At 46.0% G+C, this 25,000-nt stretch overlaps 1 protein-coding gene across 15 annotated transcripts in view; it reads right to left on the bottom strand.

Moving 5' to 3' along the window:
* tns1b (tensin 1b) overlaps positions 1-25,000 on the bottom strand; it is a 175,325-nt gene that overhangs the window by 72,584 nt on the left and 77,741 nt on the right. For 14 of the 15 annotated variants that reach the window (XM_030343418.1, XM_030343423.1, XM_030343430.1 and 11 more), the window contains exon 4: positions 7,436-7,474. In XM_030343418.1, coding sequence (XP_030199278.1) covers positions 7,436-7,474 — 39 coding nt within the window. Of the gene's footprint in view, positions 1-7,435; positions 7,475-24,957 lie in introns of all 15 variants that reach the window. The other variant, XM_030343428.1, reaches the window with a different exon arrangement.

Here is a 25,000-nt window from a genome sequence, read left to right as displayed (position 1 = left end):
GTGTGTGTGTGTGTGTGTGTGTGTGTGTGTGTGTGTGTGTGTGTGTGTGTGTGTGTGTGTGTTGTTGCATGTGCATGCATGTGTTTGAATGTATGTATGTATGTGGGTTGGTGTGTGTGTGTGTGTGTGTGTGTGTGTGTGTGTGTGTGTGTGTGTGCGTGTGTGTGTGTGTGTGTGTGTGTGTGTGTGTGTGTGTGTGTGTGTGTGTGCATGCATGCTAGGGTGTATCACTGTGTGTTTGTGTGTGTGTGTGTGTGTGTGTGTGTGTGTGTGTGTGTGTGTGTGTGTGTGTGTGTGTGTGTGTGTGTGTGTGTGTGTGTGTGTGTGTGTTGCCCTCCACTAGCAGAAAGTCTATGACTAAGCTTAAATGGCTAGTTATTATAAGACAGTGTTGGGTGTGTTTGTAGATTGTCAGTTCACGTTTGTGCGTGCATGCCTCACCTGACAATAAAGTCACAAATTTTTTCGTTCTTTTTGGCGGGAAAAATGCAGGGTTGAGGAAACCCATAATGCACAACTGACATATATCAACATATAAATAAATTTTGTTTCAGACATGAGACAGACCAGAAGTTGGCCTCCACACCCTCACTAACTGAAGACAGAAGGACCCATTGATAGAGGAAGGGGTTCATGAACCTTGATGTACTAAATCACATTCTAAAGGTCTAATTTAAACTGGGACATGTCAGAAACGAACAGGAGAGCCAGAGTGTAAATGAGAAGGTTTAGGTATCTTGTGGAAAAGACATCTAGATCTCTGACATCTGAGAGAGATGAATGAGGCTTACTGTCTTAATGTCTTACTCCAGTCCTCTCTAGATTACCCACCTTGTTTGACGGTATTAAACCAACAAACACTTACATGACATCGTTTAGGTACTTATGTTTGTAAAGATCTAGAAAAGCAATTAAACACTTTTGGATTCTAAATTGTCTGTTGAATTAACTGTTTTTATTTAAAATGGATCATCTGTATTAGTTTGATTGATAGATTGGCCGTCTACAGAGTGGGTGACCCAACACTGAGGCTAGACTCCACAACAACAATGATGCTCAGTAGTGCCTCCTAGTGGGCAGAGACGGGAAGTCCATGCCATCCTCACAGCAGGTTTGTTGTATTCATTCCATTTAAATGCATCCCGAAAGCCTAACAGACGTGGTTAGGGCCACGACCAGCATATATACGGTTACTGTTTCAACAATGTGACCGGTTTCAGAAAATGGTTTTGTTATTCCTCACTGAGAGAGCATGACATGTTAAAACAGAGTCGGCCACCTTTTTTAATAAAGACTGAAAACACAAACTGCTTATTTGGTTTCAAAACCAAAAGACAGCTGTTTGGCAAGAGGCTGGATCAACATATTTCCCGGCTGGTGGCTGCCTAAAAAGGCAAAGATCCCGGCTCGGGTCTGGTATCCCCGGCTCCCTCTCACTAGAGCTGGGACCTGCCGCTGGATGTCAGAGCGCTGCAGTAAACATGGATCAGTCTGCCACGGCAGAGCTGACCCGGGCAGCGGCTCAAGATTTATAAAGAAATCCATCACTCAAGAAAAGGGATTGCAAACATCTCTTTTCACACGGTGACACATGTCCTCGCTCCTCTCTCTCTCTCTCTCTCTCTCTCGCTCTATCTCTCTCTCTCTCTCTCTCACACTCACACAACTATCCCACACACTCTCTCTTCCGTCGCACAGCATTGTCTCTCGCTCTCTCTCATTCTCTCGCTCTATCCCACACAAACACACATACACACACACACGCGCACACATACAGCTGTTCTTTAATGTTTTCCCAGGGCCATGTCACAGGAATCCAAACATGCTACTGCTGAAGGAAGCTGCGTGTGTGTGTGTGTGTGTGTGTGTGTGTGTGTGTGTGTGTGTGTGTGTGTGTGTGTGTGTGTGTGTGTGTGTGTGTGTGTGTGTGTGTGCGTGCGTGTCTGTGTGTGTGTGTGTGTGTGTGTGTTGGTTTTTGCGTGCGTTGTGTTGTATCAGTTTAAAGTGGGCGGGCCTACTAACATGCCTGGGATTCAGGGATCCTGATTGGCCCCGAGGAGAGCAGCAGGACGTGGGGGGTATGTTCCTTCAGGGAGCATGAAACAGTAGGCGGGGCTAGAGTCTGGCGTGGGGTGTGGCTTGTCTGTGAGAAAAAGCCCAGCAGTGCCGGTGGCCCGAGAGCACCTTTGACTCCGCTGAGGTTCTCACCCCACCCTGTCCGACACTGGCTGCAACCGAGCCTTCCTCTGGCTCGTTATGTAACCGCCAGTGGGCTGCCGACAACATGTGAGGCCAGGGGAGGGAGGGAGGGAGGGAGAGGGTGGCTGGGTGAAGAAAATATTTTGTGCTGATGGATGGCTGGTGCTTTTTTCCGCTCTGTGTTGTGTTAAAATGCATCTGGTGTACTGTTGCACAATGGAAGCTTGTCTGAAGACTCTTTATCGCAAGAGCCCATTTATATTGCCGCTCTTTTTTCGGTTTGCTATCATATAGTCGATTGTTTACTTTAGCCAAGGTGAGAAATTAATGAATAATGAATTTGGATGCATGTCATTAAGGCGCAGATCGGGGGAATCAAACCCGGATACTTCAGCTAGGAGTCACTCCCCAATCCTGCCTCTCCCGTCAAAGCAGCATTCCATAATATCCTGCAAAGTAAATTCCATACATCCCTTATCGTTGACGTCATGAGGCCCAAGCGACTGAAAAACAACACTGTTTTGCTGCTGGTGGTGAGCGAGTGCTTTCTAAGCAGGCGTCACTGTTTAGGCCTCCATTGTGTCTTAGAAAGACATCAAAACAGAGTCCCAGGGCCGCCCTGTAGCTATTGTCATTAGCACTTATCGCTACCATCAAGTAGCGGATGTCCTCACCTTGCCCCCGCTACGTATCTCCTTTGTTACAGGACTTTTTCCAGAAGATTTCAGCGAGCTAGGAAGCCACTGCACTGAGTCAGGGGGGGTTGTTTAACTTCCTCTGCCTTGCTAAACTAAACAGCTAGTATTAGCTTAATTTAAGTAGAGACTGAGACACAGAACAAGGTTCAAGTACAATGCCCTACTTCTTTCACGAAGTAAACTATGGTAATATATGTGGAAAAACATTTGGCGGACGCATTTAAAAGACCTTACAACACCGTCAGTGCATAATTTAAAAAAATAGAGAAGCCTTCAGATGAAGTCAAACCTCCAACTTGTAAGCACTCGTATACGTTCACTCGTTAGCATACAGTACAAGGCAGCTTCGGCACGCAATAAAACACTGAGAAAATAGCAATAACGCAGCGCTTACAAATCTCCGGTCTTTCCACATGATGCTTGTTTTTATGATCATCCGAGGTCGGGGAATTGGGAATCTCGGCTTGGGGAATATATTATCCCAGGATGCCTCGTTTATACTGAGCGAAATGGGAAACTCAGCCAAGTATGTCAGGTCTAAACACAGGAGGGTTGATTGCCAAAGCTGGCCCTTCTTCATTAACTATAACGGAGTCTCATTAATCAACCATGTAGTGGCACTGTTTCTACAGAAGACCCCAGGGAGAACCCAGCTGTCATAGGTGGAAGGCTTCTGCGGGACTTAAAAATGTGTGTGTGCGTGCGTGCGTGCGTGCGTGCGTGCGTGCGTGCGTGCGTGCGTGTCTGTGTGCGTGTTTGTTTTTGTGTGTTTGAGATTGAGTGAGTGAGTGAGTGAGTGAGTGAGTGAGTGAGTGAGTGAGTGAGTGAGTGAGGGAGTGAGTGAGTGAGTGAGTGAGGGAGTGAGGGAGTGAACGTGTGTGTGTGTGTGTGTGCGTGCGTGCGTGCGTGCGTGTGTGTGTGCGTGCGTGTGTGTGTGTGTGTGTGTGTGTGTGTGTGTGTGTGTGTGTGTGTGTGTGTGTGTGTGTGTGTGTGTGTGTGCGTGCGTCTGAAGATCACTAGGAAACAGAAAAAAGGGGAGATTGGCTTGTGTTTAGATATAGTTACATACCGAACAGAAATACCCAGGATCCTTTGCTGATTTAACAACATATGCAATTTGGTGGATGCTTCATCACGTGAGGGCCTACATTCTTAGCATGGGCGAATCAGACCCCCATCCCCTGCCATGCTCGACCAGCGGAGCCTGAGGGCATCACCGTTGCTCCTTCTCCGTATCTAAGCATCCTGATACGTGGTGGATATAGTTATTTATCTCCAGACTGCCTGGCCTGTTCCTGTCAGGGCCGATGCGGCGGTGAGAGCACGTCTCAGGAATGCACCGGCCACCAGACGGGCATGACGGCACGTCGCACCGGGCACAGCAAGCCAGGACACGGGCACGGGGCAAATCGGATGACATTCTTCCTATCACACAGGCTCCAGCAGCGTGATGAAGACCACTGAAATGTGCCTCAAAATGTGTTCTTTTATGCATCACTTCTAAAAATAAACAGGTGCTTTTAATTCCATACTGAAATGTTTAATATAAGCTTGAAATGTGGGCTTTAGGTTGTCTGCCTTATTTCCCAGATATGAGTGTAAGTATGTTATGTTATCGACTATATATGGTGAGTGTCTGATTTTGGGTTTAAGAGAAGATATGGTTAAACTTTTGTTTCAACTATGTGAAAGTCTTTTGCATCCACTACATGCTATGCATTTCAAGATATAGTATGTAATTTCAGCCACTACGAGTCGCTCAATAAAAACAATAACATATACCGTACATCGTGTTTGTTGTGATGTGGTAAGTAACATGAGTTGGGAGTGGGAGTTTAAGTCTCTATCAAAAAATAAAAACTATCTGACGTGATTCAGGCAGAAATCATGTTTATGGAAAAATTCATGTTTTCACGATTAGGTCGCATTAGGTCACGTTATGTCATTAAATTCTAATGAAATAGCCTATCATAAGGTTGAACTGCTAACTTACCATTAGATGAGTCAACTTCCCAAACAGCTGTTGATAACGTCATGTGGGGGAAATCAATCGTGGGTTAGCCCAGCGCTCTTATCCAAGGTCAAAACAATCACACTAAACATAACTTTATGAGCATGTTGAACGTTGCTGTAACTTTAATGTTACCACACATATTACAGTCTTTCCTACAGAATTTGACTCTACTCTGAATAACTAAGATCTGACAAACGGCTAGCAGGGAATACCAGCCCAGGAGACGGTCAAATAGCAGCATTCCTCTTTATAGTCATAGGTTGGTCAAGACGTTTACACAATAGGCAAATTACCTCTTCTGTACAAATGTTTTGCACAAAATGTATTTGGTATTTCCGACATTCCTCATAATCATATCTGAACTCCGGATTGATTCTATTAATGAATTTGGCCAACTGTATCCTTTGCAGGGAAAGGTCAACGACAATTCTTCTTCCCCAAATGTTGTTGTTTTGTTTAGAGAGTGCATGCAGAGGATGGGCAATTAACTGACTGTCCGTTGTCATTGTGTGGGATAGAGAGATAGCAAGAGAATGATAGCTGCGATGAGGAAGGAAATATGATTTACCCCTTTAAAATAAACAGTAAATTGTATGGATGACACTATCGATAACAGATGGGGGAGTTCTCTCCGACAATTAAAGAGAAAACTAGAAACTGGAAATGAGGTCTCCACTGGATTCCTGTTTTGTTGTGTTTCCCTGGAGGTTAGTGGCTAACGGGCATATGACGCCATTAACATGAAACCAAATGACGGACCAGTACCGTAAATACAACTACAGATTTCTCTAGGTTGACCATTGACGTTTTTAGATATTTGAAATGGAAATTTTACATAATATACCTTTAAATTCAGACTGAAATTATACAAATTGTTTCCTTGTAGCATATATATGTTTAAAGAGATTTTATTGCTTGGCCTTTACCAATAACAGTGGGTATATTGTTCTCAGAAATATGTATTCCAGTCCAATATCGGAACTGGGATGACAACGTCACATTCATATCTGTTGTTGTTCTTTGGTTCGTGAATTTATAGTGGATGCTCTGATGTGCACCTGAGTATTCCCATGAATCATGTCTGTCTCTGGCTCTCTTGGAGCGGAGAGGAATTCACCAAACATGGAGTCCAACTGGTCACCTTTTGGCCCAGCACAGCTGAACGCACACACACACACACACACACACACACACACACACACACACACACACACACACACACACACACACACACACACACACACACACACACACACCGCCAAAGACCATCTGCGGAGCATCGGCTGACCTGAAGAAACCACCTGTGCATTTTTCCCACACATGGACGAATCCAAACACACACACTGTGCAGGTGTTATCCACGCCCCTGCTCTCTACCTGATAACTGTCTCTAGCGAAACAGGGAAAGGGGGAGGAGGGAGGGGTGTGTGTGTGTGTGTGTGTGTGTGTGTGTGTGTGTATGTGTGTGTGTGTGTGTGTGTGTGTGCGTGTGCGTGTGTGTGTGTGTGTGTGTGTGTATGTGTGTCACCATGATCAGGAATAAGCTGGTCAATAAAATGGATGAGCTGATATGTTTGCTTTGTTACGCCTTTACATCATCCTAGTCTTTCTCAGCCTCAATTATCTCTCCTCTCTGAGCTCATCGGCTTTTATGAGGCCAATCAATTGCCGTAATGCTTTCAGTTCCGCCCCCTGGGGCATCTCCTATTGGCCGGCGGTGGAGGGAAAACTTACTTTCTTTCAGTTAAGACATTTTCACGTTAAAAGACAGAGAATAAAACCTTTACAAACATATGGTTTGCTTTGATTACCACAACGTTTACGCAAGTTTTCAGGATTTACTTTGAGCCGAGGACAGGGTATAACCATGGGATGTTTGTCTTGGTGAGCCAAGTTAAGTAAAGAACAGTTTGTACACACACAACATACTGAGAGAGAGAGAGAGAGAGAGAGAGAGAGAGAGAGAGAGAGAGAGAGAGACAGAGAGAGAGAGAGAGAGAGAGAGAGAGAGAGAGAGAGAGAGAGAGAGAGAGAGAGAGAGAGAGAGAGAGAGAGAGAGAGAGAGAGAGATAAAGAGGGAGAGAAACAGGTCCAAGTCCAAACAGCATCTTACGAAGTACCAAATAAGGCAACATAGCACAGATATGTTTTTTATGGCCCAGGCAGCATCATTGCATGCCTATGCGACTTTTCACAATGTTTAATGATATTTAAAAAACAAACATGGTTTAAAGAGAATGAACTTAAGCCTTTAACTTCAATCTTTTTGAACAAGCCACCCCTCCTAAAAAATAAAAACCTAAACAAAGTCATCTGTTTTCATGCAGCTTGTAATGTGATCACATATTAACTGCAACTGTTTGTCCATGTATTAAGCTCACTGGTAATGATTTAAAAATGTGACCCCTATTTATAAGCCTCTGTAATGTACAAAGAGTTGAGTTCAGATGTTATTTTCTCAGTTTTATTCAATGAAGCCTTTCTGTGATGTAGAGTATGATGACAGTTAAGATGGAGGACTCACCAGCTCATAGTTAGTGGAGGGAACACAAGACGAGGACACCTAGAACAAGAAGAAGAGAAGACAAACTCAGTCAGCTGGTCACATCACATGAGGCTTTGTAAGACAACAGCTTGAACAGTTAAAAGAGGGTCCAAATGTAAGTCATCTTGTAGGTTATATATTCTTCCTCTCATCTTCATGACCCTGGTCTCAGGATGGTATCAAAATATGGCTAAAACTGAATTTTAGCCAAGGGGAGGTCTCTGTATGTCTGCATTTATGTGTTTTTGTCTGTCTTTCGTCTTTTCACAAATTCCGTTCATCCGACTGACTTCACATTTGGCGGGTGTACTGCAGAGGAACCAAGGAAGCGCATTGTCAAACGTTAAGTTGTTTGGATGAGCGGTTCTCAAGAAAGCTGAAAGCAGCAATACCGGAGGACAGGCTACAAAACGAGAGCAAAGGTCTATTTAAAGGGCCTTGAAAATCGAGGGCAACAGCCACACAGGGAAGTCCCTGGTGTTTTGTTGAATACACAAGTCGAGTTCACGACAAATCTCACGGTCAGTGAACTGCCGGGATAATCGGATTACTACCCAATCAACTACCCCCTCTGCTATCGGAGCTTGGAGGTAAAATTGCCAGCCTTGAGGACAGTAAACAGGAAGAAGGAAATGATAATGACCCTCAAATAGAACCCGGGGACGAAGAGAGTTAAAAAAAAGAAAAATGTAAAAGACAAACACACACTGCGTCTTGATGAGGATGAGAGGGATGTCATCATGGTGGCTTCCTTCCGCCGTCTGTCTCTAATCTGCCCTCTTTAGTTCACATTAGACTCGAAGCTTCATCTGGGCAGAGATTCTGCTTGTTATAGCCGAGAAACAACAGCTCTCTGCATTGTTGTATTTAAAGATGAGCTCCAGCTCATCTTTAAATACATTTGAACAGTGTTTGGTTATTTAATATCTCATTGGTGTCATTTAAACATTTGTCGGCATACATGTGCTATTTCCCAACCTATTCATGGCTGTTTACTCTCTCCGTCATCTCTGTTACTATTTACTATTAGGTCATTTAGCAGGCAAGGAGCCGGTAGGAGTTAGGCATGGTGGCTACCTACAGTTAGACTGGAGACATTTGGGTTTTAACTACAACCTTTTGACTGGGAGTCAAACCCCCTGACCACTTTCCTGTATTAGTGTTGCTGTTGTGTAGTTCAGTGGTTTGTGTGTAATTTATATATTGGGTTATAGGTTGACCAGGTTATCATGACAGCTGACCTCTGAGGAAGGGACTTTCTACTAAGGACGTAAACCCCCCAGACCGATATAGTCTCAGCGTGTGAACACAACGCTTCTGGTTTGTGCTACTCCTGAAGCAAACACATTCTTCCTCGCCTGTCTGAGAAAACACTTCACTTATATCACCATTCTTAGTGGTCTTATTTTAACGTGTTGTGTAATACTATATACTGTGTGTGGTAAATCTTAAAGCGATTTTGTATAGTTAGTACTCTTTCAAACACTAGTAGTAGTAAACAGTGGATTTGGGAGTACTTCCATGTATGGCTTGGTCAGTATTGGTCAGCTTTTTGATGAGAGCAATCTACAGCACAGTGTTGAACTACTGGTCTGTGTATTTACAGATATAATCAAGCTAAAAGCTCTGCTGGACGGCGGCCATTTTACAATGAAATTACAGGGTCATGGAGGATATGAAGTCATTTGGGTCGCTGCATTTTTTATTTGTATTATTTTTGTTATCCCTCTGATCACCATCGCATCATCCCCAGTCAGGGGAAAAAAGGAATTTCATGCTCTAAACAGGAAGTGACTTTTATCTGATAGAAGGCATTCCCTCCCAAGTCATAAGGGTCCAGCTGTTAATATTAGCACATGAAGAGGTGGTGGCCTTTGAATTTCCTCAAACTCAGGAATTGGGATGTTTAAACAATCCTTACTGGTTGTATTGTAAAGTTACCTCACAAAAATGATTCTCAACCAACCTTATCTTTTGCCAAAAGACAGGGATTGGCCAAGTCTAGTAAAAATGAATCATCAACATCACGGGTAAAACTTCTTAAATTAAGTATACAATTCCATTGCTAGTGTTTGTACAACAATAGTTTAAAAAAAGCAGGCATGTATGTATATGAACTCTGCTGTGCATGTCATTCCCGGGGGAAGAGAGAAGTGTCGGGGAATGTGTGTCTGCTCCCAGGAACGTCTCTCTGGCATCATGGATCGAGTCCCAAGCTAGACAGCTTACAGTGACTCGTGTCAACGTCAAACCCTGAGACCGATCGCCTGTGTTTGTTCCCCCCTGCAGGCCGTCCTGTCTACAGGCACTCCTTCAGTGGTGATGACATCACACTTTCCACCCCCGCCGCACTCTCAGGACCCTTCCCGGGCCTGCAGAGTGTTCACATCACCTGACCAGACCTGGGATAAGCCTTGTCAGGGCATAGCAGTCACACACCACCACACAAAGTTAGGCCCAAAACATTGAACTGATGCCTTTGCATATTTATTTTAATTTGATTTGTGTTGTTTTTTTGTGATCGGGGAGGGTGGTCTTAATCTGAGCCAGGCCAGTTTCAGTTTCAGCTTCTTTTCAGTCCAATTTTTTTTTCACATGACAAAATAATTGCTAAAAAATGCCTATGATTCAACTTTCCAAGCACTAAACTACAGTTGGGACACAAATAAGCGCTTGAGTCTTTAGAACGTAGAAAGCTTTTAAGTTAAAGGAGAGCCCAGTATTGACTCACAGCTCCCAAGTGTTAATGTGTTAAGTTATAGCAATGCTGTAAATTGGCAGTTTAGCGCTAACATTATCTGTCAGAATCATGGTTGTCAAGGTTATTAACACAAATGTCTTTAAGTGTTCATGTCAAATACAATCCTGAACTCATCTTACCACAAGAAAGTACACGTAAAGAGTGGTTATTTGATAAAACATGCAGTCCTAAAACTATCCAGTAAAACTCACTCAATCTAAATATAATCGGCCTACTGTGAAGACATTTAAACTGACGTTTTATTGACTGATTTACCGAAGAGCTGACAAATTAAACAAAGGGCCCCACAAAGGAAAATCCATCTCCATCACATTTCTCCATTACACCTCTGTACGCATTTCCTCAGGGAAGAAACCCAGTATTGTAAAGAGATCCGACTTTTCCATTGAGCCGCTGTTAAAAAAAACAGAAGCCACATTGACACGTATAATCGTGTTAATACATAATCCCTGATGATAACCAACCCCCCCCCCCCCCCCCCCCACCCCTCAGACCACTGCACACCCGGGCCTCCCCCAGCCGTTACCCGACACCCCCCCAAGTAAAGGTCAGACGGTGGGCAGGCCGCACTCTCGACCTGGTAGCGAGCGACCGGAATACCTCACATTCCCTCATGCTAAGTAGTCGCTTCCGAACCGTTTCTATTTAATTTTTTCTCTCTTCCTGAAACCAGAGCAGGACCTGGAGCTGCGGGGGGGGGGTTGCAGGTGAGCATCGGGCTAGCCACAGGTCAGGGGATGGGGGGGGGGGGGGGGGGGGGGGGGGTTGGTTGAGGAAACTGCTGTGTGAAACGGACTCCTGACACGCACAAAAGACAACAGAGCGAGGAGGAATGTGTCAGGGCTCTGTGGAGGGAGAGTGTAACAGCAGGCTCAAATAGATCTGGATCAAAAGTTTGAATGGTGCTTGCGTGTGTGTTTTGTTTAGCTCTATCATAGGCTGTCTGCAGGTTGCGGTGTCTATTCCTATGATAGATGTTGAATCTCAACCCGACCCAATAAACTCTGACACGTTTGTTCATTGCAAACATAACACTATATGTGATGTTATTTCTTCGCCAAAGTTGTAGTCACAGCCTACTAACGAACCAGTACCGTTAACGTCATTACTACCCAGTACTATTTACTATGGGTTCATTGAGCAGACTACGTAATCCAACCTCTCTTCGTTAGCATAGCAGAAGCCCTCGCATAGAAGCTAAACCAACCGTGGCTAGCATCCACAACAACAAACACGACAGACCTCATGGTTGCACCGAACCCTTCTCTGAGAGCATTCACAGAACACGGCTGGACGGACAGCTTTGTCCGCCGTGCGCGAGGGGAGATAGGGGGGAGAGAGGGGGGCCAGGCCGCGAGCGTGTGTTGATGCTATCGTATCGGGAGCGCTCAAATGAGTGTCATATAATAAAAGAGTAATTGTGCGGTGGCATTCCGTACGCGCTTGTGTTAACAGCATTAAGCCAAGGTCCATTTCCCGCGGACAAAGGTTCACGTTAGAGGAGCCTGGGTGCTTGTGGGATGCCATTTTGTCCCAGCTGGTTTCCTACCGAGCCACTGAGATACTCCAGATCTAGATACAGGCCAATTATGCTGCTGCTCTCGGCTCCCCACCCCCCCTTCCCCGAACCACCCACCCACCCCGCAGCGCCCTAGTATCCTAACGAATCCTTGCTAACGACCTTTGAGGGTCTGCAGGGCCCGACGTTGTTCTGTTCATCAATTTCAGCAAAACTGCTTTCAGAGACGTCTCAAGCTAGGCCGTATTTCCATCGAACAGACAGTGGGAGAAACAATGTATTGCTCTATATTGCGGCATGGTGTAGAAATGTTTCATTTATTTACTCATTATAACCTACATGATTTATATCTATATCTGATTCTAATGCTGCTCGCAGATATATATCTTTACTTTAACCATTAAGGGCCCTATTTTAACGGTCTGAAACGCAAGTGAGAAGCGCCAAACGCAAGTAGCTTTGTGGGCGGTTCTATGGCGATGTTGCTATTTTACTGGCGGATAATTGACTCATGCGCCCGGCGCAAATCTAAAAAGGGTTGGTCTGAAGTAGCCTAATTACCCGTAGGTGTGGTTTGGGTAACGTGCAATAAAAACTAGAAAAATTAGAGTGCCATCTCCCATCCCCTTTAAGAGCCATGAACGCATTTGAATCTGACAAGTTGATATTTTGACAGCGTGTTTGCAGTCTCCGATGAGACAGATGCCAGACCACATGAATTTCAAACTTCAAATGGCTCAGTTTATGGCCAAATAATATGGCCTAATTCACACATGGAATAGCGTTTTCTTCCACAACTTCAGAAATACTGAGTCCTCAAGTAAATTTCAGCAAAGAAAACTTAACACACATATGATATGCGGCAACTGTGATGGTAACTTAATGATCTACGCAATACATTAACAAACATAGTTTCTTACCAGTATTGTATGCATTATCGTTCCTAATATGCATGTGTCCCCCTGTTAATATACATTGCCACGGACTGTATCATGCGTTACGTGTTTAGTTTGTGTGTGTTTAAACAGATGGACGCACACACGCGCGCCCGCATTCATTCATTATTTTTAACACTCTTACGATCAAATATTCATCAATTCTAAAAGTTATGGGCTTGTACACGATGTCTGTGTGTAGAAAATATGTGTTTGCTGTATAGTGTTTGCAGATGCATTGATTTAAAAGTAAAACTTATTACCTTTGTATCAGCTGTTCTTTCCCAAATAATTTACCAAGAATGTGTGGCTAAGTAGCAGTGGCGGTTTTAGGCACGGGCGACCCGGGCAGACGCCCGGGGCGGCATATTTGCGGGGGGCGGCAAATCACATGGGAAAAAAAATGCGTTGCGCAGCGGTTAACAATGAAGTACGACATAATATTGCGTGGGGAATAGGTATTTAGGCGCCCCCTCTGGCTGCAGGCGCACACTTGTTCGTATAGACGGAGTGATACCCTCACTGAAGTCCGTTGGTCCCCCCGCGTTGACATGGGATTCCCCCCCCCCCCCCCCCGTCAACAATCGCTGCCCGGGGCGGAAGTGGACCTAGGATCGCCACTGCTAGGTAGATGAGAGTAGCAGAGTGTATGCGCAAGGTGCATAAGCAACATTATGCATGCTCCCTTAAAATAGCATCTGAACAACGCGCCACTGACTTTAAACCAGGTATTTCCTAGTTTGTGGCGGAATTGTTTTCTGAAACTGCATAATAGCACCAGGGAATGTTTGCGCCATAACTCCCCTCCTCCTTTCGTCGAGCTGCCCCTTGGGGCGCAAGATCATTCCCTAATTTATAGACGCGTGGCGGTGGAGGGAAAAGAACACTCTGCGCCAGTTGCAAACTAGCAAACGACATATGCATCAGTGCAGAAAGTCAATTGCGCTGGATGCAAGATAGGGCCCAAAGATGTTTAAAGATGCATTTCATTTTGATTTAAAGATAACATATCTCACATATTTGATCGGTAGGAGGCAACAGCAGAAAAGCATTTTTATTTCTGTTTGAAGTTGTAAAAGTGTGTTACAGCAAACTGTGAACTTATGAACTCCTCATAGCTGCACACCACGCTACCATAACACACGTCGTGAAATGATTTCTGAGCGAACACGTTTATATCCAGGGGGGGGAAAGAGCGATGTCGTGCTATGCAGTGTGGGATTTAAACGGCCGCGTAAACACGAAGCTGCCCAGAGTACTCTTATGTTTATCCAGATCTCTGCATCTGGCACGGCCCGGCAGAACTATGCAATGCGCAAATTGAATTTGCGAAGTGTAACCAGCAACAGGAGTCCTGATGTGGTGCTGGCCCGACGGACAGTGCCAGCGCTAGGGTCGAAGTGTGCTTTTTGGAGGGTTTTATCAAAGCCCAGAAGAATGATGGTACACATCAGATGCCAACTCTCTCTCTCTCTCTCTCTCTCTCTCTCTCTCTCTCTCTCTCTCTCTCTCTCTCTCTCTCTCTCTCTCTCTCTCTCCCTCTCTTTCTCTCTCCCTCTCCCTCTCTCTCTCTCTCTTTCTCCCCCCCCCCTCTCTCCCTTTCTTTCCCTCTCCCGATCTCAATTCTCTCCTCTCTTTCTCTCCCTCACCCCCCATCTCTCTATTTTTATATCTCGGCGTTCCGCCTCCTTATCACCCTCTTCTCTGACTCTACTTACAGATTAGTTTGGATAAGACATTTTTCAAAGTCCACCTCTGCTGGGAATTTATCTCCATTATCATCAACAAGACAACTGCAATAACAGGATTTCATTATGATCCGACTTTTTTCATTTGCAAAAGGGGGCCACTTTCAAGTGGTACTATCCTTACCAATTCCCCTTACCCTTACCCATTCTCTCAATGAACGTGTGTGTGAGTACATCTTGAGCCTCTGTACTTCAATAATTCCCCCCTTCAGACTGCGGTCATGATACATAAATACCTAGACAAACTGCCCCATCACACTTCCTTTCCGACTGGCCCTCCGTGTGCCTGGTCATTCTCACCGCAGTGTCGTTTGGGAAGAGCTTGTTTCCACTCTCCCCGACTAGGGTCGGGGTCAGGGGTCACACTGATCTGACGGATGGGTTTTAGCCAATGCTACGATTTACACACACGCATTGCTAGGTGGGCTGGGTGGATGGAGAGGTGATGGGGTGGGTGGGGAGGTTGTGGGGGTGGATGGGGAGTTGATGGGTGGGGTGGGTGGTAGGGATGAGTCGGTCGCGACCGATTCGTTCACAACGAACGAATCCCGAACTTGAACGACAAGAACTGGTTCCCCAAAACAAGAAGAACTGGTTCTCTGTCTGACGTATCTTGGGTCATACCATTCGTCGTGGGGCCACTCATATATCCCCCTACATTTCCGAAAATAGACTTGACCTCCATCTGTTTATTGGATCAACGCATTTCCCAATCCCAGGAGTCTTTGCTCCATTCTACGTCAATTCAAGAACAAAGAAATTAAACTGCAGTTCGTATTTTTTTATTTATGACCATGAAAGTTCTGTAATGCCTGAATAATGAAGAATTAAATGTAAAGTATGATACAATTATAAATATAAAACCATGAATGACATATAGAGAGTAAGCAAGTGGTATAAATATTGGTGGGACGTTTGGTTATACTATATAGTATATCTTGTCGATTTTCACAGGGGGTAGAGCCTAGAAGTCGCTTAAATTATGCTCAGGGCCGTCTCGCGGGGGGGGGCAGACACCTGTGAGATTCCCTGTCAAATGACGTAATTTGACTTAACGAACGAATCAAACGAACGAATCGTTATAGTGAACTGAACTGAAAGAACTAGTTCCCGGAAAAGAATAATTTTGCCCATCCCTAGTGGGTGGAGTTGGCAGGTGGTGGGGTTGGATGGGGAGGTGGTGGGGTGGGTGGGGAGGTTATAGGGGTGGATGGGGAGGTGGTGGGGGTGGATGGGGAGGTTATAGGGGTGGATGGGGAGGTGGTGGGGGTGGATGGGGAGGTCGTCGGGGGATGGAGGGATGATTGGGGGGAGGTGTTCGGGATGCATGGAAGTTTGTTCAGGTGCATGGGGGTAAGGGGTGAATGGGACCCCGAATAGGAACAGGCGTGTGAACACTTAAATTAGTTCCATAAGTTAGCACAGTAGCACAGCGGTAAGCACTGCCGCCGTGCAGTAAGTAGGTCCTGGGTTCAAACCCAGCTGGGACCATTCTGTGTGGAAATTCTATGCTCCCCCCGTGTTGACATGGGATTCCCCCCACTCCAAAATACATACATGTTAGGTTAACTCTCCAGAACAATGCCTCTGACTAAGGCCCTGGCTTTAGATCTGGAGGTGGTCTCTGGGCACTGCACTGTGGAAACTCACTGCAGAGACGCACACCAGCTTCTGCAAAAGACTCAAGAATCGGAGTTCACCTAGCCTTACCTCCACACACCCCTCTAACGCACTAATTGTATGCTGTACGTCCTCGCACTTAAAAATAGTACTTTGCATCGTGTAGCATCTTATCCCGGCCACCTGTGTTGTATAAGGGGAATGGGTTAATCAATTGTTTGTGCTTGGCACCTTGTTTCTATGAACATCCTTACTGTGATGAAAACGATATATTGTTTCTCTTTCTTCTGACAAATGTACTTATTGGAAGTCGCTTTGGATAAAAGCGCCTGCTAAATGCCCTAAATGTCAATCTAAGTGTGATTTCTCCAAGAGATATTACAAGCATAGGAAAAATGTACAGTCAAATATCTGTTCCATACTAAACCACTGCATACACAGTGTTCCTGTGCCACAGGTACCATGCTGTATTGTTGAGGACCTGAAAGTATAATGATTCAATGTTGGTTCCCTATGTTCAACTCTTCTCGACACTCTCCCTACACTTCCTGGTGTTATTCCCTACCTCATGGGCCAGGTATGCTGCACCATTCCCTTGTCACCAGCGAGTGGACAAGCCAAGACGCGTCTGCGCTAACCAATGCTGGCGCTCAAGCACATTCAACCCGGAGGACAGGAGCTGGGAGACAGCTAGGAGACGTCCCAGAGACCCGGGTCAGGAAATCCTAGGGGATTATGGATAGTCCTCGCTGATGTTTCAGGAAACCCGGTTGTGATGGGCCAGCTGTCACTCATCTATGTGTTTGTGTGACTCTTCTGTGTGTGTGTGTGTGTGTGTGTGTGTGTGTGTGTGTGTGTGTGTGTGTGTGTGTGTGTGTGTGTGTGTGTGTGTGTGTGTGTGTGTGTGTGTGTGTGTGCGTGCGTGTGTGCGTGCGCATGCGATCTCATATCTGGGGAAGGATAGTATCGTGGCCAAACCAAAAGAGTATAGGTTAGATCCCCAATGCATGTAGGCATCATTGAGGCCTAAGATGCGATGCCTAACCCTTACCGTCTCTGTAATGGCCTTTATCTAAAAGTGTCTTTGGATGAAATAATAGTGAAACTACCAGAGGCAATAGAATCAAGGCTTTGCCATGGCAATTTTCTCCAGAAAATGTGAATATGTGAGTATGAGCGTGTATGAATTTGGTGGACCAGTCAGGGAACAAGCTAGTCTGAAGCAACCCATCCAATCAAAACGCAAACAACTTGTCAAATCCAATTGCGACACCACAGAGCCGCAGGCGAACACAGCCGTTTGTCCGCCATCCACTCGGTTGTTCGGCACGTTGGTCGGCCTCAGTCTGGCACAGGGAGCGCTGCACTCGGGTTGGCACAGGCGTTTCCCGACTTTATGGTCGCCGGCGAGCCGCCATGCCCATCAATCAGCGTTGGAGGGCAAACAAAAACACACAGGGCTGTTCTGGCGTAACCTTGGAAACAGGCCTGCTCTCTATAAACATTCCTCAGAGAGACGGGACTGATAAGGGAAGAAAAAATCCAACCCACCCACCCTACACCCACCCACCCAACCACCACCACCCTCTTCCCAGTCCTTCTGGCACATGTACATAGGAGACATATTTCACATAGTGTTCACACAGTTCCCCCATGCCTTGTAATGGAGGAGCAGAGGGACCTGGCCCCTCTGCCCCACGCCCCAATCTGCTGGAAACCCCCGCGATAACGAGCAAAACAACTTATATTTGTTGTTCTGGGTTTATGGTATGTGATCCAGAAACATGATTTGGGTTTGTCTTCTTTTTCTATTTTTTTCAATATTTTTTAGATTTCTCTGAAATGATTGATGCATTTCACTGTTACTTTATCTCTTATGATAGCAGTTAACATTACAGTTTAATCCCACTGTCTTGTGGCAGTTTTTTTAGTATATTGTGTACAAAATGTGTACAATATACATTTTGTGTTACCTAATATAATTCAATTTATATTCCCACCACATACAAATTATATTATCAACACCAAAGATCTATTAAGTCCTTACATAACAGCAGTAACAGAAAAAAAACTTTCGCTAAGGTAATCTGATTTTGTCCTTGCGATAGCCATTCCCCGCTATTGTTCCTTTCCCAAGAAAAAGTTCTTATATGGTCTCAAAGTCGTCATCTGTTAGTGTAAGCCATTTCACTCTCAAACTACTTCTAATGTAAATCCCTGCGGGGAAGCCAGCCAAGAGCTGATCTTGGCAATCAGCCACAAATCTGAGGCGAAGCTGTACGCAGTGAAGTCGCATTTGGCTACAGCGGTTCAAAACACAAGTCGGCCATCTTGTCCGAGAAAACCAGGCTCCCAATTTCCAAGATCTCAAATATCTGAGAGTGAAATGAGATTTGGATTAATAAAGTTCAGTCCAGCTTGTGTGGTCTGGCAGCTGTACGTGCAAACATAGACCTCTGAATTAATTCAGAATCCATTATAAACATCAGGATCCCTAACAATGTGTCAACATCTGTCACAAATACAAGCGTTCCTTAATTTCCATACCCCAACTCATGCCAACGTGTCAATTACATGTGAACATAATTAAAATACATGCAATGATTTGAATGGATGTGCCATCATAAACAACTAATCATGGCAACAAGTTCCAATCATTACTGATCCATCATGTTCCTCAACTCTCCCTCACAGAGTACAGACTAGTATTAACACACATTGCCCATCCACCAATCAATTCCCCTTGAGGCCTAACACCCATCCCAGGGATGCAGAGGTCTCCGGCCCGACATTTATTTAAGGTGAAAGTATAACTAGGTTTCCCAGTGGAAAGGCGCGGGGCAAGCCTAGACCAAACAAAGCATTGAGCGTGATTAATCGAAGGAGACACATCCAATAAGCCTACAGTTTTCCAGAGAAATATCCCTGTTTCTCAAGCTAGTGGCTATCAAGGGTGAATTAAGGCCCTGCACTGAGTTTTGCCTGCTCCATAAATGATGTGTGGTGAGCGTATAAATAAACGACGTCGGCTCTGGCAGCCTCGGCAAACCGTAAGCCGATTGCCATTTCAATGGCTTCACACTGGGATCTAAATCAATGGGGACCACAATATAAACTCTTTTGTCAAACTCAACCAACTGCATCAAAGCCAGCGAGAAACTGTACAAAACGGATGATAAATATGAGTGAACTTTTTCTCTTCCCCCCCCTCCAACCGCCCCCACCTCCTTTAAACTGCGACTCAGTTGAATAGAGGACCATTATGCAAGTTAACTGGCCCGGCTTGGTTGATTGCGAGGAGCCACTTAGACAAAAATTAGCCGTCATTAAAGTTTTCAGAATAATGTTCCACTGTTAGGGGGTAGGCCATTAGATGGAGTCTGAGATTGTAAAGGCAAGCAGATGGTTGCAGGGTACCGCGAGCGACTTCATGCCATAGAAAGTATTTCAAATGATCTACATATTTCAGTAATAACAGTTTCATTAATGAGTTACAATACAAAAACAGTTATGGTTAATTCACTCGGTTGCTAAGAAGCTTGCTAAACAAAACATCGCTACCCACAGGCTCATAAGTTTAGTAAAAGCTATAAACCACTTGTAAATCATTCTGTTGTCAATGGAGCAACAACAGTTTGATGTTTCAATGTATAGAATTGTTGGAGCTACACAAGATGTGTGTTATATCTACTGCAGAATCTTCCATACTCACGAGGAACGTCATGAGATAGCCTCCAAAAGCATCGCTAAGCGTCTCCGCTTGCCCTTACGATGCTCTTCTAAGATGCTATTCATTACACTAAAAGCCCAGCTGAAATGCACAAGGCTTTGCCAAAGCACTACATTATCTGTACCTCTAATGTATTGCGGACGTGCAGCTTGTACCTGTGTTTAGAACGGCAAAGATAAATGTGCCGTTGCACTTTTTCCAGCATTTCATGAATCACCCATGATTGGTTACACCAGAAAAGACTCCAACTACTTACTGTTACATCTGAGTGCATTTATCAGCACGGGTACTTATCCAATCCAGCGATTAAGCATTCACTGTCATGTGAAAGTAATGCTGCAGGATTTATGTATATATATATATATATATATATATATATATATATATATATATATATATATAAAACCATTGCGTTATCTGATGTACGAAACACAACAAATGTCCTTGAAAAAAACGATGTGGTCGACGTGCCAAAATGTATTGGCAGTAGGGCTCCCCTTGACCCATTCCATCACCCTCTCTGTCTCCCTCTCTTGTAATTAATTAGTTCATCCAAAAAGACAAAGAAGGTTAAGCGTTTAGACTAATTACGGTTATGACTGCCTGACAGGACACAGACGGACTCGTCGAGCACGCCGCGCATGCACACTCTCTGAGGCTGACGGAGCAGCGACAGGAGCTGATAAAATACTGCATTTTTCTGATTACAGTACAGACTATGGCATGTGTGTGTGTGTGTGTGTGTGTGTGTGAGTGTGTGTCTGTGTGTGTGTGTATGTGTGTGTGTGTGTGTGTGTGTGTGTGTGTGTGTGTGTGTGTGTGTGTGTGTGTGTGTGTGTGTGTGTGTGTGTGTGTGTGTGTGTGTGTGTGTGTGGAAGTGTGTGAGAGCGAGCGGAATGCACGCAGAAGGAAAGACAGGAAAAACATGGACAGATATGGAAGCGAAAATGAAAACTGAAAAAGTGTTGCAACAAAAACAAAATCTCCATGCACATACACACAAAAACACACATGCACACACGCACACACACACACACACACACACACACACAAACGTCTAGTCTGTCTGCGATGTCTGTGGGCTGGCCGTACTGTAGGCAGTGGTTAGTCATTTTGCGAGTCGGTGGGAGGCGGTGGTGGCGGAGAGAGAGGTTGGTGGGCGAGGGAAGGAGAGAGAGAGAGAGTAGGCAGGAGTTGGGGGAGAGAGAGAGAGAGAGAGGAGGCAGTTGTGGGGGCGAGAGAGAGAGGTTGCAGTGGAGGGGGAGAGAGAGAAGGTGGTGGTTGGAGAGAGTGAGAGACAGTGGTGGGGGGCGAGAGAGAGAGGAGTTTGGGGGAGAGAGGAGGTAGTAGTGAGGGAGAGAGCGTGTGGTGGTGGGGGAGAGGAAGAGAGAGAGAGGCGGTGGTGGGGGAGAGGAAGAGAGAGAGAGGCGGTGGTGGGGGAGAGGAAGAGAGAGAGAGGCGGTGGTGGGGGAGAGGGTGAGAGAGAGAGGCGGTGGTGGGGGAGAGGAAGAGAGAGAGAGGCGGTGGTGGGGGAGAGGAAGAGAGAGAGAGGTGGTGTTGGGGGAGAGAAAGAGAGAGAGAGGTGGTGGTGGGAGAGGGTAGAAAGGGCTGAGGGAGGGAGGAGAGCTTGGGGGGAGAGGGTAGGGATGGTGGTTGGAGAAATAGGGTGGTGACGAGCGAGGGAGGTGGTGAGGGGTAGAGGGAGGCGATAGGAGGAGGTAGGAGGAGGTAGGGGTGGTGGTGAGCGGAAGAGGGAGGAGGTAGGAGGAGGTAGGGGCGGTGGTGACTGGAGCTCTGTTTCCCTGGTAGATAGTAAGGATGAATAACGCCTGCTGTGAAGCCACTCATGGGCGGGCGGCTTGCCAGTGGATGTCCAGACTTCCCAACAGCAGCAGACATGGCTTCAACAGCTGTCCAAGCAGGGGGTGGGGGTGGGGGGGTTGAACACTGAGCCACCCCTGTCCAAGGAACCCTGGGATACGGGTGAAGGGGGGAGCTGTAGGCGGCCTGAAACCCAAACATGTTTGGACAATGCCGTGTTGACGCCACGCACCCATCAACTATGCAGAGGACTATCTTCAGATATGTGTGTTGACAACGGATGGTAGAAGATAGGGGCTCAGATGTTTTGGTGAGCTTCTGCTAAATGACTCAGATAGTACGGTTGAGTGGTTCTTCCTCAGAGATGGCGCGTGAGTCAAATTGTCATCAATGTTGGTGTTACTGCTAGTATGAGTCAGCAGATTCCTTTAGATTTGCATATTGGCCTCGATGATTCGGCCAGACGTTAGGCCAACACACGGTATGTCAAGTTCAGACTCACACTGTTCTGAGGAAGATCCTAACAGCTACGCTCAGCCCTGACGCAAAGTGGGGGGTTTTGTGAGGTCCGAAACCACAAGTTGAGGGTCTCAGCCTTGATCTTGAGAGGACCTTACAATGTCATCAATGAAGGTGCCTATCACCACATTAGACCGCCCCCCAGATGGGTAAACACTTTCATGGGACCTGATCTACGTTATCCATATCGAACCGGAGAACCAAACAAAAGAACTACACAAACGTTGTATCTATTCTGATGAATCAGCTCTAAGAAGAAGTGACCAATACCAATACTGAATGGGTAAACCCACACACACAAACACACACACACAAACACAAAAGTGCACACGAGCAGGGCTGGCAGTGAAGCCCAACGATGTCAGCATAAACGCCGGGCATTAACGCAGTGATGTCAAGTGAAGTAAAGTCTGGGCTGGACGCCCTGTAATGCGTCGTAACCGCGCCATTGATCCTCTGCCTTCAGCGATTGAAGGCAAAACTGAGGCGATTTCATCGCAGCCGAGGGCCGGGAGCCAACATGTTGTCCGTCCGGTGCTGGGGTGTTCTCACGCTGCAGGGCGCCCTCCGTGCTAAAGATCACACGGTCCCGTTGTGAAATACTGAGGTCACGGTCACGGCTCAACGCACACACACATGAACACACTTACACGCGCAGATGTGCACAAATACCACAGGCATGCAAACGTATACCGACAGTCACACACACACACACACACACACACACACACACACACACACACACACACACACACACACACACACAGACACACACACATAATGGAATGCGAGCAGAACGCCATGCATAAAGACTTAAACGCATGCAGCCACGCATGCAAACACAAAACACCTCTCATCGGGCTGTTAAGTGTACGACATGATTAGGTGCCATGAAGAATGCATTTGTACACACGAGAAAACGCAGATAAGAACTTAAAAGCCAAAATGAGAGCACTGCATCGGTGCTTTCATTGTTAGGAATTCCAACAACCGATAGGAGAAGGCTAGTGGCTGCATCAACACACTCTACAAAGCATGGGTCATTTTAAATGTCCTGGTCTGATGTCACAAACAATAGAAACATGTGACAGGTTTATGTTCACCCCCTCATGATCTACAATAGCTGATGCTTGTAACCCTTTAACACTTGCCTTTTAAAAGGTCTGTCTTGACCTCTGGGTCACATAGTTAAGACCCGGTTAAAACAGGACATGCTGATAACATACAGGCATGCAAACATACAGGCATACACACACAAACACACGCACAAATCTAACTTCAGATCTCTAAGTGCTACTGCGTATTGTCCTTTCTGTGTGACGAGGAACACACACATACACACACGCTCACACACATACACACGTGAATCTAGGGTCCTAGTGTTACGGCAGACGTTGTGCACCGAGTCTTTCCGTTCGGGCAAAGTCATTACGGAGGGGAAGTAGCTAGGAGACAAAGACGAGAGGAGACTCACTCTGGCCACTGGCTCGCCACGCACCACAAAACATGAACAGCCGTGCAGAGGACCTCACACAGACAGACCCCTACCATGCTGAAGGGAAAAACATGAAGGTACAGCGCTGTATTGTGCATTGTAATGTGAGTGTACATACCACCATGCATACACACACACACAAACACACACACACACACACACACACACACACACACATACAAGCATACACTAACTAAGCAGACGCACACTCACAAAAACATGCACATGCGGAACTATGAAGGGCTGTTTTTATAATTTCATCATTAGACTTTTATTAACTTATCTCATAGCATTGGGAGGATTGAATGTTGTCTATGTGACTCTCTCCCTCTCCCTCTCTCACTTTCTCTTGAACACACACAACAGCCAACTCATCAAACACCAAGTCAAATGTACAGAGCAGTCCTCAACATAGTCGGACACAGGCGCACAACCCGATGCATATCCCGACCGCCTCACAACGTATTCAGAAAATAATCAGCCGTGCAAACAGACAAGCAAGTACACAAAAACACACGCACATACACACGAATACACACACATACGCACACACACTGGCATGTGGACCCAGCGGACGCTAACACGGTACAGATGTAAAACAAGCGTAGTGTACTGCGGACCAGCAGTTCATCTCAGTCCACTCTATCTCCCGTTTGTTGCCATTCCTGTCCCCTCTCCCAGAGCCCCCCCCTCCCCCCCCTCCCTCCCCTCCCTCCCCCCCACTCTCCCATGACCATCACGCACATAGATGTAGCGGAGGACCCACATCCTACACGCATGTCTGTTCAGACATGACTGACCACATTCACATACAAGGTAAAACATTGTCCTGCACAGACACACACAAGCACACACACAGACACAAACACATACACGCACACGCTAAAAATAAATAGACAAACGCACATTACAGGCACACACATGCAACACGCACATACGCTCTCACACACACACACACACACACACACACACACACACACACACACACACACACACACACACACACACACACACACACACACACACACTCACACACACACACACATACGGGCATCGGAACGCATCTGAGAGCACTTAAACAATTATGTTGCCGTATTCGTACAGAACAAGTAAATGCACAATACGCAGCCCATGCCAGCGCATTCTTGAGCGCCGCGACGCAGCCAGCGCGCTCTGAGAGAGAGAGAGAGAGAGAGAGAGAGAGAGAGAGAGAGCAAGAGAGAGAGAGAGAGAGAGAGAGAGAGAGAGAGAGAGAGAGAGAGAGAGAGAGAGAGGGAGAGCGAGAGGGTCTGCCGCTCACATTCCTCAGCGATCCCGTCTCTACCCCTCGCATGCGAGCCATCACGCACTCACCTGGTACACGGCCGTGGCCATCCTTGCGCCCTGCTCCTGCGCA

Source organism: Gadus morhua, chromosome 20 (assembly GCF_902167405.1).
Source record: "Gadus morhua chromosome 20, gadMor3.0, whole genome shotgun sequence".
NCBI classification, from domain to species: Eukaryota; Metazoa; Chordata; class Actinopteri; order Gadiformes; family Gadidae; genus Gadus; species Gadus morhua.
Note: the sequence above shows the minus strand (reverse complement) of the source record. Positions and strands in the feature narration are given on the sequence as shown.